General features: G+C 34.9%; 1 protein-coding gene across 6 annotated transcripts in view; it reads left to right on the top strand.

The window, feature by feature from the left end:
• LOC134531837 (zinc finger protein 660-like) overlaps positions 1-18,636 on the top strand; it is a 116,983-nt gene that overhangs the window by 60,527 nt on the left and 37,820 nt on the right. For all 6 annotated transcript variants that reach the window (XM_063367812.1, XM_063367813.1, XM_063367816.1 and 3 more), the window contains 3 exons: positions 1,579-1,631; positions 8,581-8,630; positions 12,208-12,268. In XM_063367812.1, the coding sequence (XP_063223882.1) occupies positions 1,579-1,631; positions 8,581-8,630; positions 12,208-12,268 (164 nt within the window). The remainder of the gene's footprint in view (positions 1-1,578; positions 1,632-8,580; positions 8,631-12,207; positions 12,269-18,636) is intronic.

Raw genomic sequence — 18,636 nt, 5'->3', positions numbered from 1 at the left:
GTATAAAAAAGCACGCCACAATTTAAATTAATAAGTCATGCAACAAAAACTTTTCTTCAACTTTAAATAGAAAAATAAAATCTGTCACCCAAATGCGAGCCTGAACTAACTCATAACTATCGTTGTAGTACACACTTACCATGAAATAGTGCAGGCTATCGAATGTAGTAAACTCGGCACAAGACAGAGAGCGCATGTTGTATACAATTGGCGCAATATCAATTATCGATATTCGACTACGTGTGCGCGCTCTAGATGGGAAGCAACATAGCCAAACATGAATGATGCCAACTAGCACGGCTAAATTTTTATAAACGGTTCACCGTGGCGACACAGACTAACGGATAAAGGTTATAATGTTCAAAAAGTATTTAAAAGAAAATTGTGTGCACAGTTGACTTGCTTCGAACTAAAGTGCGACCAACATAAGCGTAGCCTTCATGTCAATCTGTGCGCCGTAATACTTCTAGTTTTGTCTCAAATACTTGAACACGATGCATTATGAGTGATCAGGCACATAGTTACCGGCAGCTGAATGGGCGGACATTGCTTTTGTTTGTGTGAATTCCTTGCCACTGGCTAGACTGAGTTCACGGCCGGGTCTGTGGCTAGGCGACAATGGTACGGCACGGCGGCATACGCGCGGACGTAAAAAATTTGGTCCTTTACACTCATAACCGCGATTTAACTTGCCATAGCTGATGTTTGTACAAAAGCCGCTAGCGTAGTCAGACCTGCGCACGCATCTCTTTCCCCCTTGTTTGGCTAACTGTATCCCACGGCACATCTGTTGTTTACAAAAGTTGAAACAGACTCCATGCTGTCGTGCCCGTTTTTTTTTACCCTGTGGAGATTTTGCGCTAACTGAAATTTACAGACGTGCTATTCAAGACTGGGGCAGTAAAATTAACATCGCCCTAAATGAATCCGTGCTATCTGAAGACGTGCTGAGTGAGGGATAGGTGTATTATTATTTCTTGCATTTTACACCACGCTGTTATGGTTCCATATAAAGTTCCTCCAGTATATATTTCTCTTGTTATTAATTTACTGTATTTCGCATAATTTTTTTTGGACTTATGGGAAGCCTCTGTATATTTAACTTCAATTCAAAAAATATTGGAAATTCATTTTGATACTTTGATATTAAATTAAAGATTTGATTTGAATATAAACACAGGATTCGTAGAGACCCTAATGACAAGCCATATTTCTTAAATCCAATTATACTTGAAACATCTTTCAGGAATGTCAAAACCTTTGAAACATTATCTGAAGCCTAAAGGTATTCTGTTTTTAATTATTTTGCAGCATCATACATTCTGAGCTCTATTAGGTTTTCTGTTGGCTGGTTCAGATAGATGATAATTTGGGCATCATTGTCTCTTTGTTTTGCTGCTTGTTATCAACTTTTTCTTTTGCTTTTGTTTTATTCTTCTATTTTTGCTTAAATGTAAATTCAGAGACGGCCTGAGGTGTTTCCCAGAATCTTTAGTAGTTTAATATATAACATGGTATGTACCTATATAGTATGATCTGTAAATTTGTTCATTTGTACTAGTAATTTTTATCTTGCAGATGAAATTGAACTACATCAAGGCTCCAAGTGCACAAACATCACAAACTAGCACGTAAGTTGTAGCATAAGCAAATGGATTAGAAGAAATATGATATGCATGACAATTGCTTGTTTATAGTAACCACCTGCTTGTATAGTCTTCTCTCATCTTACAAAAGTATGAAATTTTTGAATAATTATCAATACATTTTGTTGAAAGTAAATATAGGACCAAATTGTGAAATCAGAGCTCATTTTATCCACTAGGTCTGTTATACAAAATATGTATACTTTCTGAAAGTTGGAATGTTGTTGAGTATAATAATAGCCAACTATGCAGATAATAACAGGAAGAAGTTGAGAAATAAAAAGTCTTTTTGGAGGGACATGTGCAGAGTATTGATGTAATAAATTAGGCTACTGAGTAATGCTGAATAGTGCTCTGCTGTTTGATGTTTGCTTTTTTGTTTGGCATGTTTTAATAAATATTTTTGTGTATGATATCAAAAGTTTTGAAACATAAAATAAAACACTTGTGTAGATTTTCAACATATCATCTCTCCTTTTAAAGATCCTAAAAATTGTGGATCTAGTTGTAGTTCCAAACAGAAAATTCTTAGAAGAAATCTCAGGGTTATATACACTATAAATTAACAACGTAAATTACTAAAATTATTTCAATCAGTGCATGTTTGAATTTAACAATTATAATAGGAGAAAATTTTGAGAAAAGGGTAGATAATTGTTTTTGTACTGCGTAGTCCACATTAGTGTCTGTGTCACGAATCTTATTACATTCAGTGAATCTGTAGACTCTTTGGGATATAAGGATATAAGGAGTGAGAAACCTTTAGGATTATTCATAATAATACCTATAATATTGTGTTGAGGGGGAATGAAAATGTTGGTGATTGGAAAGGAAAATGGAGAACTTCTACTGAGATCTTTAAACTTTTAATCAATAAATGTGTAAATCAGTAATGTTTGGTTGATGGTACCCATAAAATATACAAAAAGGTAGGGGAGTCCCTTTTACTAACTACAAAGAAAGTGCTAGGATTACACCAATAAACACACTAATACTAGATGAATTCTTAAATGATGAGCAGTTATTTGTACTTTTTGAACATTATGATTCTGAGTGCTACTTCATAGTGACATCCAACATTGCTGGTAAGCAGCTTGGTGCTACGGGTTGCCAGCCTCTAGGCACTGGCACATAGGGCTTTGCGGCGGGGAACTGACGTCAGTGCCCTTTGATGTGGTGCGGGAACGCGACAATGTACTCTTATAGTTTTTCTTTTAGAGGTATCGTGGTTAAAATATTATGTTATGGGGTAATAGCTAATAGGCCTTGCCAGCTGGCAAGAACCATTTGAATCGATCCATGCAAAAAGGTCTTTAGTCCTAAATAAGTGTTTTTGAGAAAAACACAAAAAACTGTCTGCGCCAGAAGATTTTAATAATATAATAACACCTTTTTTTTAATATGGTACCTAACAATTTCACCACTCATATGAATTATCTATATTACTGTTCTTGTATATAGTTTGTCGAAAAAAAATTATAAAATATGTTGGACTGAAGCCATTTTTGCATGGAAAAGTATTTTATTAAACACTCTTTTATATTTTATTGTTATTTTAGTATATATATTATTTTAATTGTTTCTTATCCAACCAAATGGTAGAAAAGAAGATACAATATGTTATATTTTACTACATATTAGTTTATTTACTCATGTACAGTATGTCAAAAATTAAATTATATACAGTTAGTTAATCATCTTGTACCTACAAATCAATGTTCTCCAGTTAATCATCTTGTACCTACAAATCAATGTTCTCCAGTTAATCATCTTGTACCTACAAATCAATGTTCTCCAGTTAATCATCTTGTACTTCCAAATCAATGTTTTCAGCTGTTGGCCAGTTAGAAATATCAATGTAAAATTGTTTATGCTCCTCGGGAATATAGGGCAGAAGTTTTCGTATGTCATCTAGTTTCTTTTTTTTAATGGGGACCTTCCCTTCTGGATAAGCAATGCATGGTGGAAATTCGGGGTTCGTCATTCGTCATTGCTTGCCGCAAACAAAAAGTATGTAGTACCATACCATTGATAAATTTTCGTGCAACAATTGTTCCAGGCATTTCTTGACTAAAAGAAAAATGCATGAAGGAACTTATGCCAAACTGTTGCTTATCATCTTTCGGAACTGATCTCGGGCGCGTTTCTTCTGAAACGACAGACTTTTTGTAATATTGAGGCCACCAATTTTTGTAATCGAATGTGTTCCGATTTCACATGTGTCACCATAAACTTATTATTATTACTGCTCTTGATTACTAATTCAGTGATTTCTCTTAAGGAATATAAACGGTCATGTTTCCTCAGCTGTCTTTTAATCATTGAAAAATCTCGGTCACAGGGGAGAAACGAATGACCCCTGATGGGGAAGAACTGTTCTATTTTATTAAATCGACCAGTTTGTGTTAAAGCCAATAACAAACGTGCCAGTGAGTGGTTTTTGTTTTGGCCAGAACAGTTGTCAGAGAAAATCCTTATCTCCTTAATTTCTGGAGGAACCGTGTTCAAATAATCCGTTAAAAGTGAGCACACTTCATTTGGGCCTTTGTTGGCAGTACCCTCATGATAAAGGTATAACATAGCACTATGTTCCTTTATGTTATGTATGCAGCAAACATTGACTGTTAACTGCCTCATATAGAAAGTCTCTTGAACTGGGATTCGTGGCAATTGAATATTTTGCATATAATCCATACAGATGGACAGAACGTGTGGTTCAGTTTTGCAGTCTCGTTCTTTTTTAAGTTCATTATAAAACTTCTTTGCCCTCCTTCTGTGAATCATTAGTTCCGCTGCCGCACACCTCTTGGCTGCTTCATTTATGTGAGGGCTTTTAATTTTAAGTTTTAACTCCTCACAAGTACAGCAGCAATCAACCTGGGGTCTGCCAAATGATAGAGAAAAGTTTTCATTGAAAAACTTAATGAAAAACTGATAACTGCAGTTAATGTCAGGATTTTTATCTTTGAATAGATTATACATGGACTTTACAGACAGTCTGGCATCGAGATATGATTTTGTTTTACCAGTGTATTTTGTGCATTTAACTGGAAAGCTAAGAATGTGGTTTCTGATTTTTTCCCGAACTTCAGGTGGAAGTGTGTTAGCACTTGATGTTTTCCCTCTTTCATCAACGGGACTTTTGCCCAATAAAGCAAGTTTTCTAATCCTCTTCACTCGTTTATCAGTAATAGCAAACAATGATAAGAAAGCTTTGTAACATACCTCTCTCTTTACATGGCCTATAATAACATAGTATTTGTAAACTTTGTCAACAATTCTTGCCCCCTCTTTCTTCCGAGGTCGACGGCGATCAACATCATGTATATCAATCAGAGATTGAATAAATGTGTCTTGTTGATTTTTTGTAGGCAAATCATGCAAACGTCTTAGCACATCAATAGCTTCATCATCTGAGATCTTCTCAAAACACTTCATTCTCTGACATCTGAAAACAAAACGATAAATATTTTTGTGATTGTTGGAAAATAAAGGAAATATATATAGTGCATTGAGAGATTTAGGCCTACTAAAACTAATTCTCTTGATATCAGAAATACATAAGTAAGTGCCTAATATTGTAATGTATATAACAAATACAAGCTTTAGATAACATTGGTAGTTATAGACCTACCTGCATGGAGGTCCTGTTGTTCTGGCTGGAATCAAATTGCCTTTGGAGGTTAGGTATTCCTCCCCTTTACATCTTGCAGTTTTTCTTATATTTCTTTTCCAAGAAGATGGTGTACTTTTCCTCTTTATACCTCTTTCTTCTACATTGTCTGTGCCTTCACTTTCTGATGACATTATTTAACAATATCTTTGTATAAAACTTACTAATTTACCATCATTTAACAAACAAACTGCATATTCAACATTCTTTTGTTATAAACATTTTGAATAACAGGTTAGGAAACATAATGTCACAGAATATTTCAATAGTGCGCCGCTACAACAAAAATTCCCAAACTTTATTCCATGCAAAAGGGGCTTCAGTCCAGGACTGAAGCCCTTGCTGCATGGAACAGTGAAATTAACAGTCTGTTACTACGGTAACAGTGCATTGGACTGAAGTCTTTTTGGCGTAGAAATGTGTATCTACCTTCTTAGGTAATGTTGCATATTCAAACTGGAATTGCGGAAAAAATGGACTGAAGCCCTTTTTGCATGGACCAATTCATTTCTGAGCAGAGGGGATTTGAAAATACGAACATTTTCGATAGCCATCTCAAATATTGGTTCCTAACTTTAAATGAACTAGTCCTTTCTATTCCATACACATTTAACATATTTGTTTCTTTTTGCCAGACTAAATTCTCTTGTGCATCTTATTTTATTTCTGTTGTTGATGCTGGGTATAGTTGTTTTTTATTTATGAGTTGTAATTCTCGAAAAGAGAGAAGTCCGTCACCGATTGTTACATTGGCCTAAGGCACTGTCTTGCAGTGAAGCTGTGAGATGTTGTCCTCCTTGGCTCCCACTGAAGGGTGGCAGCGCTGCCTTGCCACAGGGCAGCTGGGTGGTGGGTGGCTCAGCTGGCCGCTGCTGGACTCGGTCAGGTGGCAGGCCGTACCATCGGCTACCGCGTGGCGGTGATCTAGGTGGCGGGGCTTCCCTTCTCAGCCAGCCAGGCTTTACACCCCCTCCTTGTTACAGTAGGGCACAAGGAAGGTAGCTGGTAACACCTGGCCTGCAGTGGTAAAGTGTATTGTGGTCGCATTCCTGATCGCCCGCCCCCGACTGTTTGGGTCGCAGCAGCTGTGGGCGGTGGATTCACAGTGGGCTGTTTTTTTCTGGAAGATCAATTTTGCGGAGTGCTCCAGCCACTGATGAACAACCCCACTGCTACGTTGGCTAGGAAAAAGGCAGGGTTTGAAGGTCGTACGCAAGTCACCAAGCCAGTTTGGCAGGGCACCAGTAAAGGGCCTAAGCGAGAGAAAGACAGAGTACAGTCAGTAAGTAGTGAGAGAAGTAAATTTCCCTACCAAACAGAGAAAGGCAAGAAGCTAGTAGTGACAAGGCGAAGGGGTTTATTACAACTCGCCAACCACACCTACCCTGTACTATCTTTAAATATTTGCCCTGTATTGCCAAACTACCCCATCTCTTGACCGTAGCGGTGCAAGGCGTCTGGAGGTGGTGCAAGGCGTTAGGGCATGGGCAGACCGAGCGCAGGATGCTGTGTAGGGCATGCAGTCGTGGTACTACTTGGTCAACCTTTTATACCGTCCTGGCCGTATGGGGGATGCATAGAGATGAAGGGCTTCGGCGTGGCTTGGCCCACCCTCCTACCAAGGTCCGGAGGGGTTGGTGAGCAGCTTTGTGTTCGGCGGGTTGCCAGCCTCCAGACGCTGGCACATAGGGCTTTGCGGCGGGGAACTGACGTCAGTGCCCTTTGATATGGTGTGGGCACGCGGCAGTGTAATCTTATATTTTTTCTTTTAGAGGTATTGTGGTTAAAATATTATGTTATGGGTAGAGACCTGCAAAATTCGCGGATTCATTGACCTCTAGGATAGACTCCACAGTCCTTTAAATACTCGCGGAAATGACACCTGTTCATTGGCTACTGACGCGTGAGACGTCTCAACTAGGCTGTCCGTAATTCGGCACTTTCTTGGTTTAGTGTTTCCCATTGGCTCACAGTTCCCCGGATAAAATGTGGGTCAATCGCAGAAGCGGTACGAAGGTATAGTTGTTTTGATGCTAGCCTATCGCGAAATGAATCCGCGAATTTTGCATGTCTCTGGTTATGGGGTAATAGGCCTTGCCAGCTGGCAATTTCAAATATTTCTATCCCCCTTGCAATAAAGCTTCTGTATTTAAATTTTTTGGCTTGATATTGCTTAGTACTTAGCTTTGACTACTTGTTGAAGTCAACACTTGTGAACTTGTTGTTGCCCCAGTGAAATTATCTTTTATTTCCTCGCAGTTCTTACAGACTAAGGCCTGTTAGTAAATATGTGGTTGTAACAAGGTACGAAAGGTATGAAAATCTATGTGCTAAAAAATTGGGATAAATTGTTAAAAATTATAATTATAGCAAGAATGGAAAAATTCCAAATGGTGTGGTCAAACCCCCTTAAAAGTGCAGATGTACATACATGTTAACACCATCATCATAGCATGCATACCCAATAGAAGTGTTTTAATGCTTATGAGAAATAATTTAGCAATGAAACATTACTATGTGTGATCAGTTGGCATGTTATGGTAAATTATAATTTTTCTCTTTTGGAGGGAAATCTTTATAACAGAAACAAAAATATCAGTTCCTTTTATTTTTGCAAAAAATAATAATGGTTTATTTGCATTTAAAATTATGTTTGAAACTTAACAAAAATAACATGAAATTTTAATGAAACAGTACCGTAATACTAACATACCTAAATACTAACTAAAATTCTGAATATGGCAAGATAGACAAGAGAAATACGTAATTATTTAATTCCTTATGAAATTAAGTCATGTATGTATTCTTGTAAGTTTGCTTAATTTGGCTCGCTTACTTAAAGACAAAGATTTGTGTTTACGGCATATTTATGTGCTTGTTGACTGACAATATTTGGCGTGTGTCTATTAATTTGCAATAGATTATAAATACTTTTCTTTCAAAAACAATTCCTGATAACAAGTACATACATAGCAGTTTTTGTGACAACACTCAAACATTGATGTGTTGTGTTCAAGAATTTTGGAAAGTTCTTTATGGTAGATTTGCTAGTCTTGTTTCATTCTACCTCTTTATAAAAACTGCTGTATATAAAACTCAGAAAAGTTTTTTTTACAGCAGTTTTAAAATAAATAGGTTTGATTTTTAAAGTAAACTTGTTTACAAGGTGTTCTTTACTAAGTTCTCTGGGAATATATGTGGTTATGCTGATAGCTTATAAAGTCAAATCAGTTCAACTAACTGCTGGATGCAATGTTTTAGGCACAGCAATAGCCAAGACGATGCTCAAAAGCCTGCTACGACCATTCCAGGTGGGTGCTTTGTTCACTTATATAAATTCATCAGTATTTTATTTTGTCACATAATTGTTGCCCATTTTAAGTCACAATTTAGGTAAGAAAAGTAATGGTGTGACCATTATGTGAGTTAAACAATAAATGTAGTAAAAATATTGTTTACATACTAGTTACATTTCCAGTCTTTATAGTATGCATTTTTTTTTTTAGAAATTTAACATATTATTATTGAAATGCATTATATTTATACTTGAGGTCACATCTGTGCCAATCAGGAAAAAAAAAAGTAAATAAAATTTTTCATTAGTCTTGAACTTATTTTTCACTAAAATTCAGTCTCAGCCGTCCAGTTACTGTGTTATTTTGTTTACAATTCAACTTTGCGCTTGAAGCCTGCAATATAGTTTTCATATTTCCTGTTCGTGAGACATGCTCTGTTGTAATTTCACTTTTGGCTTCCTAGTGTCCACTTAAAACAATCGAGCATCATATAAATTTAACCTGTAAGTCCATGGGACAAATTACTGAATAGCTTCACCTGGCGAAGGGGGCAGTGACAACCTTTATGTGACAACACGCCACCGCCTGTTTTTTAATTCATTAAAGATCATGATTGTCCCGACCTTCTGTGTAGCAGGAATCAGCCCATGCAACAGTGCAGTGTCATAGCAGCATGTGTTTCAGTACAAAATCTACCATGCAATTTTAATGTAATGATATTTTAAATTTAAAATTAGTTGTGAAGGTTATGTCATGAAAATGATTATGTGTTGAAATACATTATTTTACAAATAGTTCCTTCCTCAATCAGCCTTTTAAAATGATCAATTATATCAAAGTTAATAGGTGGTGGTGTAGCCAAATACACCAACATGGGGAAGTTATATCTTAAAGCATGGGTGAAGACTGCAAAAAGTGATACTAGCACTCCTGGTGGCTGGATGTGACTGCCAAACTCTTGCTAAAGTTATACTATAGTAATACACTAAAATGTTGGAACTTGTATAAGCTATCATGTTAAATTCCAACTCTTATATAAAAGGCTGTGTAGTTTTTATTTAATTAAATAATTAATAAAATAACATGCTGAAATAATAATTTTGTCTTAAACAATCCCTGCTTTAAAGCTTCTGTAAAATTTGGGAAAGAAAAGAAATTATCATTCAAAACTTTACCATTACAATAATGAAGTTGGTAAATACAATTTGTGATGAAATTATTTTATTACTGTGGTGTTGAAAATTATTTTGAAGAAAAATCCATCTTAAATGCAATAATGTAATGAAAACAATATATTATTTTACTTTTAACATTAAATGTTAAAAGTAAAATAATATACTTATATATTGTTTTCATTACATTATTGCATTTTGTTGACAATTGTCTAATTTACATAAAATCTTTATATTCCATAAGAGAATAATAAAAATTCCTTATGTGGTCACATAAAATTTACTTACCCGAGAAGAGCGGATATTTTAAGTACTCTACCTGTATAAAGAACTTTGTGATTTTCAAATTAAATCGAACAACATTTACTGGGAGAAAATACAAACTAACTGTAAAGGAAATACATGGCATCTCAGACTCTGTTAAAAATACAAGTATTTATTTTTCAATAGTTTGTTCAAAACATAACATTTTATCACTGAAAGTGTAAATTATATTATATGTTGTAAAGTAAGTTAAACCCATTTATTTTTAAAATATAAAAATTATAAAGAATGAACATAGCATTGTACAAGTGTAAACCTATGCATAACAACTGACAAATGGTAGGTCTAATTAATTTATTAAAACCAGTTATATTTTTAATTATTGTATTACTAAGTTTGTTATTAAAACTTAAAATAACAAATCATATATGTTTAATAATTATGTAGCCACAGTTTAAATAATAATAATTTATGAACAAAACTAATCAGCTACAATCTGATAAAAAAAACAACCTAAAACTGTACTTTAAATTTGGAAGTCTCGTGCTTTTGCTTACATACTTACTTAACACTTGTGTATTGAGTATCAAACTTGTCTGTAGGCACACTGCTATTAACAAATGCTTATTTCAGTGTGAACTGATAGTCATCCCATCTTTAAATTTGGTACCTATGCTATCATAAGGTTCATGAAGGCAATATATTAAAACAAAAAAAAAAATTTAAGTTGTTACATTCCAGGTTGGCCCGGCAAGGCAACCCGGAATAATAACAAATACAATTATAAACACTTTAATACGAGTTTTGTTTGAATTAAAAAAAAATCTTGTTGCATTTTACAATTTATCATTGCAAATTGCCGCAGCCGGATGTCACACCGGTCCGACGACGACACGACAACTGCATACTAAACAATACGAGCTATGACTACCGATGACTGTAGACTGTCAACTCACGACAGCTACTGACACTGAGTTACTGAACACCCACCACACAGTTACCATCCATTTACAAGAACAAAACAAAGGGAGGCGACCCCGTGGGCCAACCAACCAATCACATTATTTTTTATTTCCCTAAAAATACTGGCATGGGGAGACACATCACGCCACCTCAAAGTTTGCTCTGATTGGCTGGCGAGACTGCACCCAGCGAAAGTTCCAGTTTGTTGCTACGCAGTTACATGTCCACGTGCTGGGATTTTCCAACTAAGCACTATCTTGAGGTGTGACAAATGACCTTATGGCGACAGTGTGTCGCGCCCATGTCTTTTCTTTCTTTTCACTCTTTCTAGACTGTTCTCGAAAATGACCGTCTAACTATCCATACTATGCTTTAAAATATATAAAAAATTTAAATAATACACATATTAATTTAAAATTATAAATTAAACAAATAATAAAACACTCCTAAACATAACCTAAATTAATAATAATCATTAAAACACCAACAAAATTACAAAAAATAATTATAAAAATATTCACAAAAACATTAAACATAAAAATAGTCTTATATAAATGTGAAGAATAGTAGGGGGCGTGAATTCTGCAATGTTACATGTAATTTAATCATATTATAGGCAAGTTGCTTACCATATTAAAAGATTATGCAAATCTAAAGAGAATGGCAAAAATACAAGCCCTCTAACTATGGAATTTTAAAATTAATGAATTCCACCAACTTACACACTACTTCTTTATTCTGAAATATGAAAGCCTTGGTTGATTTAAAATGGACTGGCCGGGATACCTGAGCTACCTATGACAGTTGTGATTTAAGGCGAAGAGTGATTACTTTTAAACTAACCTGCAAAATTATTTTGGATTTTTCTTCACCTCATTATGAAGGCCGGCCCTAATACTTTATTGGATAGCAGTTAACTTAAGTTTTAGGTTGAAACAAAAACTTCTGTTCTTTTTTTTTTTCTTCCTTTTTTTTTGTTATCTCTGTGTTTCAAAAATTTGTTTTGGCAGTCTGAAATTATATTTTCCAAGTGCATGCATGCTAACTCATTTGTGCTCTGTAGTCATGTAACCATAATGGAGTAAGCTGACTTAATCCCCTTCCCTTGATTTATTAAATGCTGAACAACAAAGTGCACTTAATATATTTAGTAATTTTAAATATATCTATATTTATACATAATTTTGTTTCAGAGGCCTCATCACTGCCTAAAGAAATATTTGAGTCCAACAATGTAGTGGAATTGCTCAACAGGTATGTGCATATTTCATATCAGATTTATTTTATTTTATAAAGCTTCCAATTTTTATTTAGTTTGTTAGTAAATTTAATGCTGCAGTCATGGGTATCTAGATTGGTTTTTAAAACTATTACTGGTTTAGATATGTAGTTGCATTTAATTGATATAAAACATTAATGCTGTTCATTTAATACATTTCTGAAGGCACTATAATGTTTGTTGTTTAACAGTACTATCTCATATCAGAAAAAGGTATTGGTTGACTATATAAAAAACAAATTTTAATGGAAAAAAAATATGTAACTTCAGTGAATTCTGGTTTTTTCATCCTTAGATATGTACATTTGAATATAACATATAAAAAAAATTTCCCTTGAATTTTACCTTCAATGCAGTAAAGTTTAATTAAACAATAATTGCCCAAACTATGGCTGTGACGGATAATCGAATACTGTAATTACCTGCAGAAGTCGCCACTTTGTATGGATCGCATCATCACATCTATGATTTTGGGCAAAAAAAAATTTCAAAATAAGGGTTGCCCTTGAATATTGTTGCACCATAAATCTGCCTCCAGTAGAATACAAGTGGTTCTTCTCGTGTCTTCCCATTTTCATCCTTTATGGTACATGAATACTATTTTTTATACTTTTGTTTCCCTCCCATCCATGGAACTACTTTTTGTACCCTATCCTTCCCCAAGACAGAAAATACTGCACACTGCTCAATTTGTGTTCCTCGTATTTAAAAAAAACCTCCCTTTTCTGCAGTTTTGTTAGGAATGTTAATGTAGAAAACATTTGCAATCTCACACTAAAAATAATGTTTGAATAAAGTTGCGTCACAAAAACCTATCGAAATAGACGTGATTAATGTGTAGAGGTTCAAGTTCAGTTCACGTACTTAACAATGCTGGGAGAGGGAGGGAGAACCATAAAAACTACTCCCTGCCTACATGTACTCACTCACACATGCACCCCTTCCCACTCCCCCCTCCCCACTTTCACAGTCTCTGGCCGGTAATTTTTACATTTTCCACCCTTGTCTAGCACCAGCCCAGCAGCACACAGCCACCTCACAGCCACCTCACTTACCAGGGCACCAGCCGGCTAGCGGCCCGACAGATGTTTTACACGCTGAGCTATTTTAATTAAACAGCTTGTACTTACTTGTGAGATAGTTATTAAAAACCAGCACAGGCAATGTTAATTTTTTGTTTTTTTTATCAAAAATCGAAAAAAAAATTGCATAAGCATTGCAGTACGTGTTACGAAACAAAAAATCTGCATAAAATGTGTGACACATGTGCGGGTGAATACGGTAGATGATTAACATAAATATCTTAATATGTGATTACACTGCGTGTTTGGAACGAAAATGAAAATCTTTTAAAAGTAAATAAATACATTCACTTCCAGCTTTATACAGTATCATGTAAAATAATCTGTGGACAATTTTAAAGATCTATGTTTGTTTGTCAATGTTCCACATTGTTTTTAGATGATGAGGGATAACAGAAACTGATTTTTATAAAAGAGTTATAGTTAATTTTAGTTTTAATGTTTTATACTTTGATAATACATATGTATCACTTTTAATTTTTTTTATTTATTAATTTTTTTTATTTGTTGATGTAAATGTTTTATATTCTTACTCATTTACATTTAAAACAGAAATATAATGCCAGGTAACATGATTTACTATCTTTTTTTCAGTAAGACGTAGGAGTTCCAACAGCATAGGCATAAACGACTGTATATAGTTATGAGGGAGAATGGGACAAAAAGAGGCCAGCATGAATTTTACGGTCACTAGGTTTATTTATTTATATATTAAAAAAACTAAGTGTTACTAACTTCAGTGCTACCAAGTATTACTGATTTTCAAATATTATTACTGATTTAGATTACAGTTACGGGATTAGGTAAATTTTTAATGTATTATGGAAACATAGAAACTTAATGACATGTCGGCTGCATATGTTTAGCAGAATAATTTTTTGACGTGTCATCGTCTAATAAATCGATGAACGCCGGCCGTCTAATAAATTGATGAACGCCGGCTGCACGCACGAAAAAGTGTCCCGTAACGCACATTGTCCCACAACGGATGTGTCCCATTACGCTCATTGTACGCATGCGCCGTATCTCTATTCCACTCGATTGGAACAACAATCGATTTGACTTTTCAATCATGTTTTCGTCGTTTGAATTCTTAATATTATATAATTTAACGATCGTCCACCGATTTTCAGCACAATCGGTACTGTTATTTAAAAGTAATGTTGAATATTCAAATACGTTTTTAACGAACAATGGTGTTTTACAGTTACATATAATAATTCAAATTACACCCGGGATCTTTTGCACAATGTTTTAAAAAATATTGTAACACATTATAAATAAGTTTGGTGTATTTGGGATGCGTATTTGTTATAAAATTGTATTATTATAACGAAATAATATTATTCCCCTATGGTGCTGCTATCTACGGTGACGGACGCGAACCGAACGAATCGTGCTCTCTATCAGCTACAGCGGTAACCAGGCACTCGTTAATACATATTTTCCTTTGTTTATCGCGATGGGCGTTATTATTAACAAATTATAAATAAAATTTTCCTACCCGGGGCCACAATTGCATATCATTTTAAGCACTGGAAGACATAAAAATGTAAAATATTCTCGACGAATTTTAATCTGTGGTTTTGATTGCTTATTACAACAACAATTTTGGCAATAAAGGTTAATTATTCTTGTATTTTAAAAATCTGATTACTACTATCATTTCAAGTATTTATTCTTTTATTATTAAAAAAAAGTAGCATCTGTCTGTGAGTGCAGTAATAATAGGTTATGTTATAATTGACTAAAAAATTATGGTGATTCATATAATTGATGATAGATATTTTATTACAGTTTATTTATATGAAAACTTGTTCATAATTATATTGAAACTTCATAGCAAAACGCCAGTTTTTAAAATTAATTACAAGTCATCTACACGTGAACTGTTTTGTCGACTGTTTATAAAGTGAAGTGAAAAGTTAATGTGGTTTTCATTGCTTATTACAACAACAATTTCGGCAATAAAGTTTAATTATTCTTGCATTTTAAAAATCTGATTACTAGTATAATTTCAAGTATTTATTCTTTTATTATAAAAATAAAAATGATTCAATTTTATTCATAAAAGTATGCAATCATTTCATCAATGTTTTGTTATGACGTCACGTTAAACTATCGTCCGTAAACCGACTTTACAGACAACCAATTTTTTTATATATAAAAACCAATTGGTTTGTTTCAGTTTAGATTATTGGGTATGCTATAAAAACAAATTTACCTCCCAGAACAGTCAAGAAACAAGACATGCAAATGTTGCAGTATCAAAACTAGATTTTTTAAAAATAGTTTTTGGACCTGTGCATTTTTAAAACTATTTAATAGATGGTTTAACTCATTTATGTATTAGCTTGAAATTATTTTGTAAAATTTAGTATCAAGTGTAACAGTTTTCATGTTTGCTTTTAGTGTGTTTCATTGCATGCATAACTGTGATTACTGATGGGCATGCCTGGATGTTGCTAGTGCTGTAATTACAAACTACAAAAAAATATTCTTTACTCACTTTCGAAAATTTACACTAAGTTTGTTATATCTTCCAAGAAACAGAAACTACACACTATAGTCCCTTGTGGTTTTGATATGTTTTTTTTCTCTCCGGTAGTTCCTGCCTTTTCAAGATGTGCGTGCGTGCGTGTGTGTGTGTGTGCTTGCATGTGCACATGTGTGTGTGTCGGTACTTTTTTTCTTTCGTATTGTCACAATAATGCATCATTTAAACAGGAAAAACATATGTAAATTGGTTGAAGTAAGAATATGAAAACAAACCCTGAAATATCTTGCACTTCAATGATGTCGGCATCCATATTGTTTTCCTTTTACACTACAACCCCAATATACATATGCTCACGGTTCCACGGATGGCATTCATAAAATTGTTACCTTCGTATAATTGAAGGTGTCCCATTTTGACCCCTCATCCTGAAGAAAAATATTGTTTGTACTTTTTGAACTAATTAAATCTGGTATTATTTGTGTGTTTTGGTCTAATAAATAAAATACTATTAAATTGTAAGTAAAATTAATACCACAAAATAAATAACCTCCAGCCACAGCGTATGAACCTGGAACTTGGTACCCTGCTGTCATGCGCGAGTTGGCCACTTGTTTTCGCTTCCCCTCTTTTATTAATGCCGCCCAAAGACATGCCAGTAGCCATACTTTACAAGAGAGAGATAGCATTAATATTGCCATAAAACTAGAAATTCTTAAATCTGAAAACACTTGTAAAAAGTGTAAAGAACAAAACATTTTTATTTCTCCGACAACACCATCGATGATCATATCGAACTGAGCAATATTGAAGAAAATGCAGAAAAAGTACACGTTAAGAGAAATAAAGTTCTCATTTATATTATTGCACAAAAACTTTTAAGTATTATTACTTACTTTTATATGTTTCATTTATTAGGCACTCTTATATAACATTGTTTCTATGACAATATACTAACCGTTATCTAGCAATTTTAATGTTTGAAATCTATAGAAACTGATCACAGTTATAACATTGTGACAATTTGGCATGACCCATCCATGAAGTATTTTTGATTCCATCAATTACTTCATAAGGAGATTCTACATCAAATCAGCGCTTATATTCTACCTTACCCTCTTAAATTTAAATGATTTTTGGTTTATAGCTTGCATATATGAAGGGATTTAATATCAGTATTAATTTGATGATTTAAGTTTTTCATAAATTAAAACAGTAAGAATCAAACTTATTAAGAAGTTTCAAATAAAATTCATACAAAGCTGTGCATTTTGCTGTCATAGAGTCGAACCAGGAAATGCATTGGCAGCTCATCATTATGAATGTGCGCCTTCGTGTTACCCAGCTGAAGACTCGCTCAGGATGTGATATTGCCTGCGTAGAGTGCTATACTGGAGTCTCCCTGCTGTATGTTTCCAAAAAGATGTGGCCCATTCTTACCATCAAGCACACTTAAGGGGCCCGCCTCGTCAGGGGTGTATGTGTGTTAGTGAGGCGGGATGATAAGCGCGACGCTCGCTGGTGCTTCTAGCGCGGTATAGCCTCTAAGCGCAAGGCTCTGAACTGGCGCGCATTAGTCTCGTCGTCACAGGATAACTGTGAAATTTGAGCGGTGACCGTAACATTATATGGAGGAGAAATGAAGATAAAGGTGTTATGCAAGCCCCTTAAGTGCTTTCAAGAGTCTGTACTGATTGTTTTATGCCTAAAAATTACTCTGAAAACACGCGTTTTAGGCATTTTAACGCTTCTAAAAATACAGTTTAAATACTTAATCCGAAATTAAAAGTACTTTTCGGTCCTCAGCGAACTCTTAAATGCTATTCGTAAATAGGCCCCACTCGGATATCTTGAGTAGTTTTGAAATCGCGTTGTTTTTCCTGAAGCTCTGCACACCGTATGTGTGCCCAGGTAGGCGGGCCCCTTAAGGGCTCCGCCTACCCGGACACACATACGGTGCGCAGAGCTTCAGGAAAAACAACGCGATTTCAAAACTACTCAAAATATCCGAGTGGGGCCTGTTTACGAAAAGCACTTAAGAGTTCGCTGAGGGCCGAAAACTACTTTTGTTTTCGGATTAAGTTTTTAAACCGTATTTTTAGAAGAGTTAAAATGGCTAAAACGCATGTTTTCAGAGTATTTTTTTGGCGTAAAACAACCAGTACAGATCATTGAAAGTACTTCAGGGACTTGCCTTACACCTTTATCTTCATCTCTCCGCCATATAATGTTACGGTCATCGCTCAAATTTCACAGTTATCCTGTGACGACAAGACAACTGCGCGTCAGTTCAGAGCCTTGCGCTTAGAGGCGATACCGCGCTAGAAGCACCAGCGAGAATCGCGCTTATCATCCCGCCTCACTAACACACATACACCCCTGACGAGGCGGGCCCCTTAAGAATACAAAACCACACAGCCTCTAAGGCGTCCCATATGCCCCGACGTGTTCATGTACCCATATTCGGTTAAACAAAAATACATGGCATTGAAAAAATGTGTTTATTGCCTTCGATGTGTCCCCAGATGATCCCTGTTACACACGTGTTATTGTTGAAAAGGTCCTATGGCACTTAATTAGCCTATGTGAGGTACGGGCCACCCACATATTTTGACAGTCTGCTAATTTTTCGTAATCAAAGTTCCGGCAAGCAATGTATAAAAACAAGTTGATAAATGCAGTCCGTCTTCCTTCCGAAGGTATGCCCTGAGAATGGATGAAAGAGGTGGTTTTTGTATGAATTAAGTTTCAGAATTAATATAAA

The sequence above is a fragment of the Bacillus rossius genome, chromosome 5 (assembly GCF_032445375.1).
Source record: "Bacillus rossius redtenbacheri isolate Brsri chromosome 5, Brsri_v3, whole genome shotgun sequence".
NCBI lineage: Eukaryota > Metazoa > Arthropoda > Insecta > Phasmatodea > Bacillidae > Bacillus > Bacillus rossius.
The sequence above is the reverse complement of the archived record's forward strand: the minus strand, read 5'-3'. Positions and strand labels throughout refer to the sequence as shown.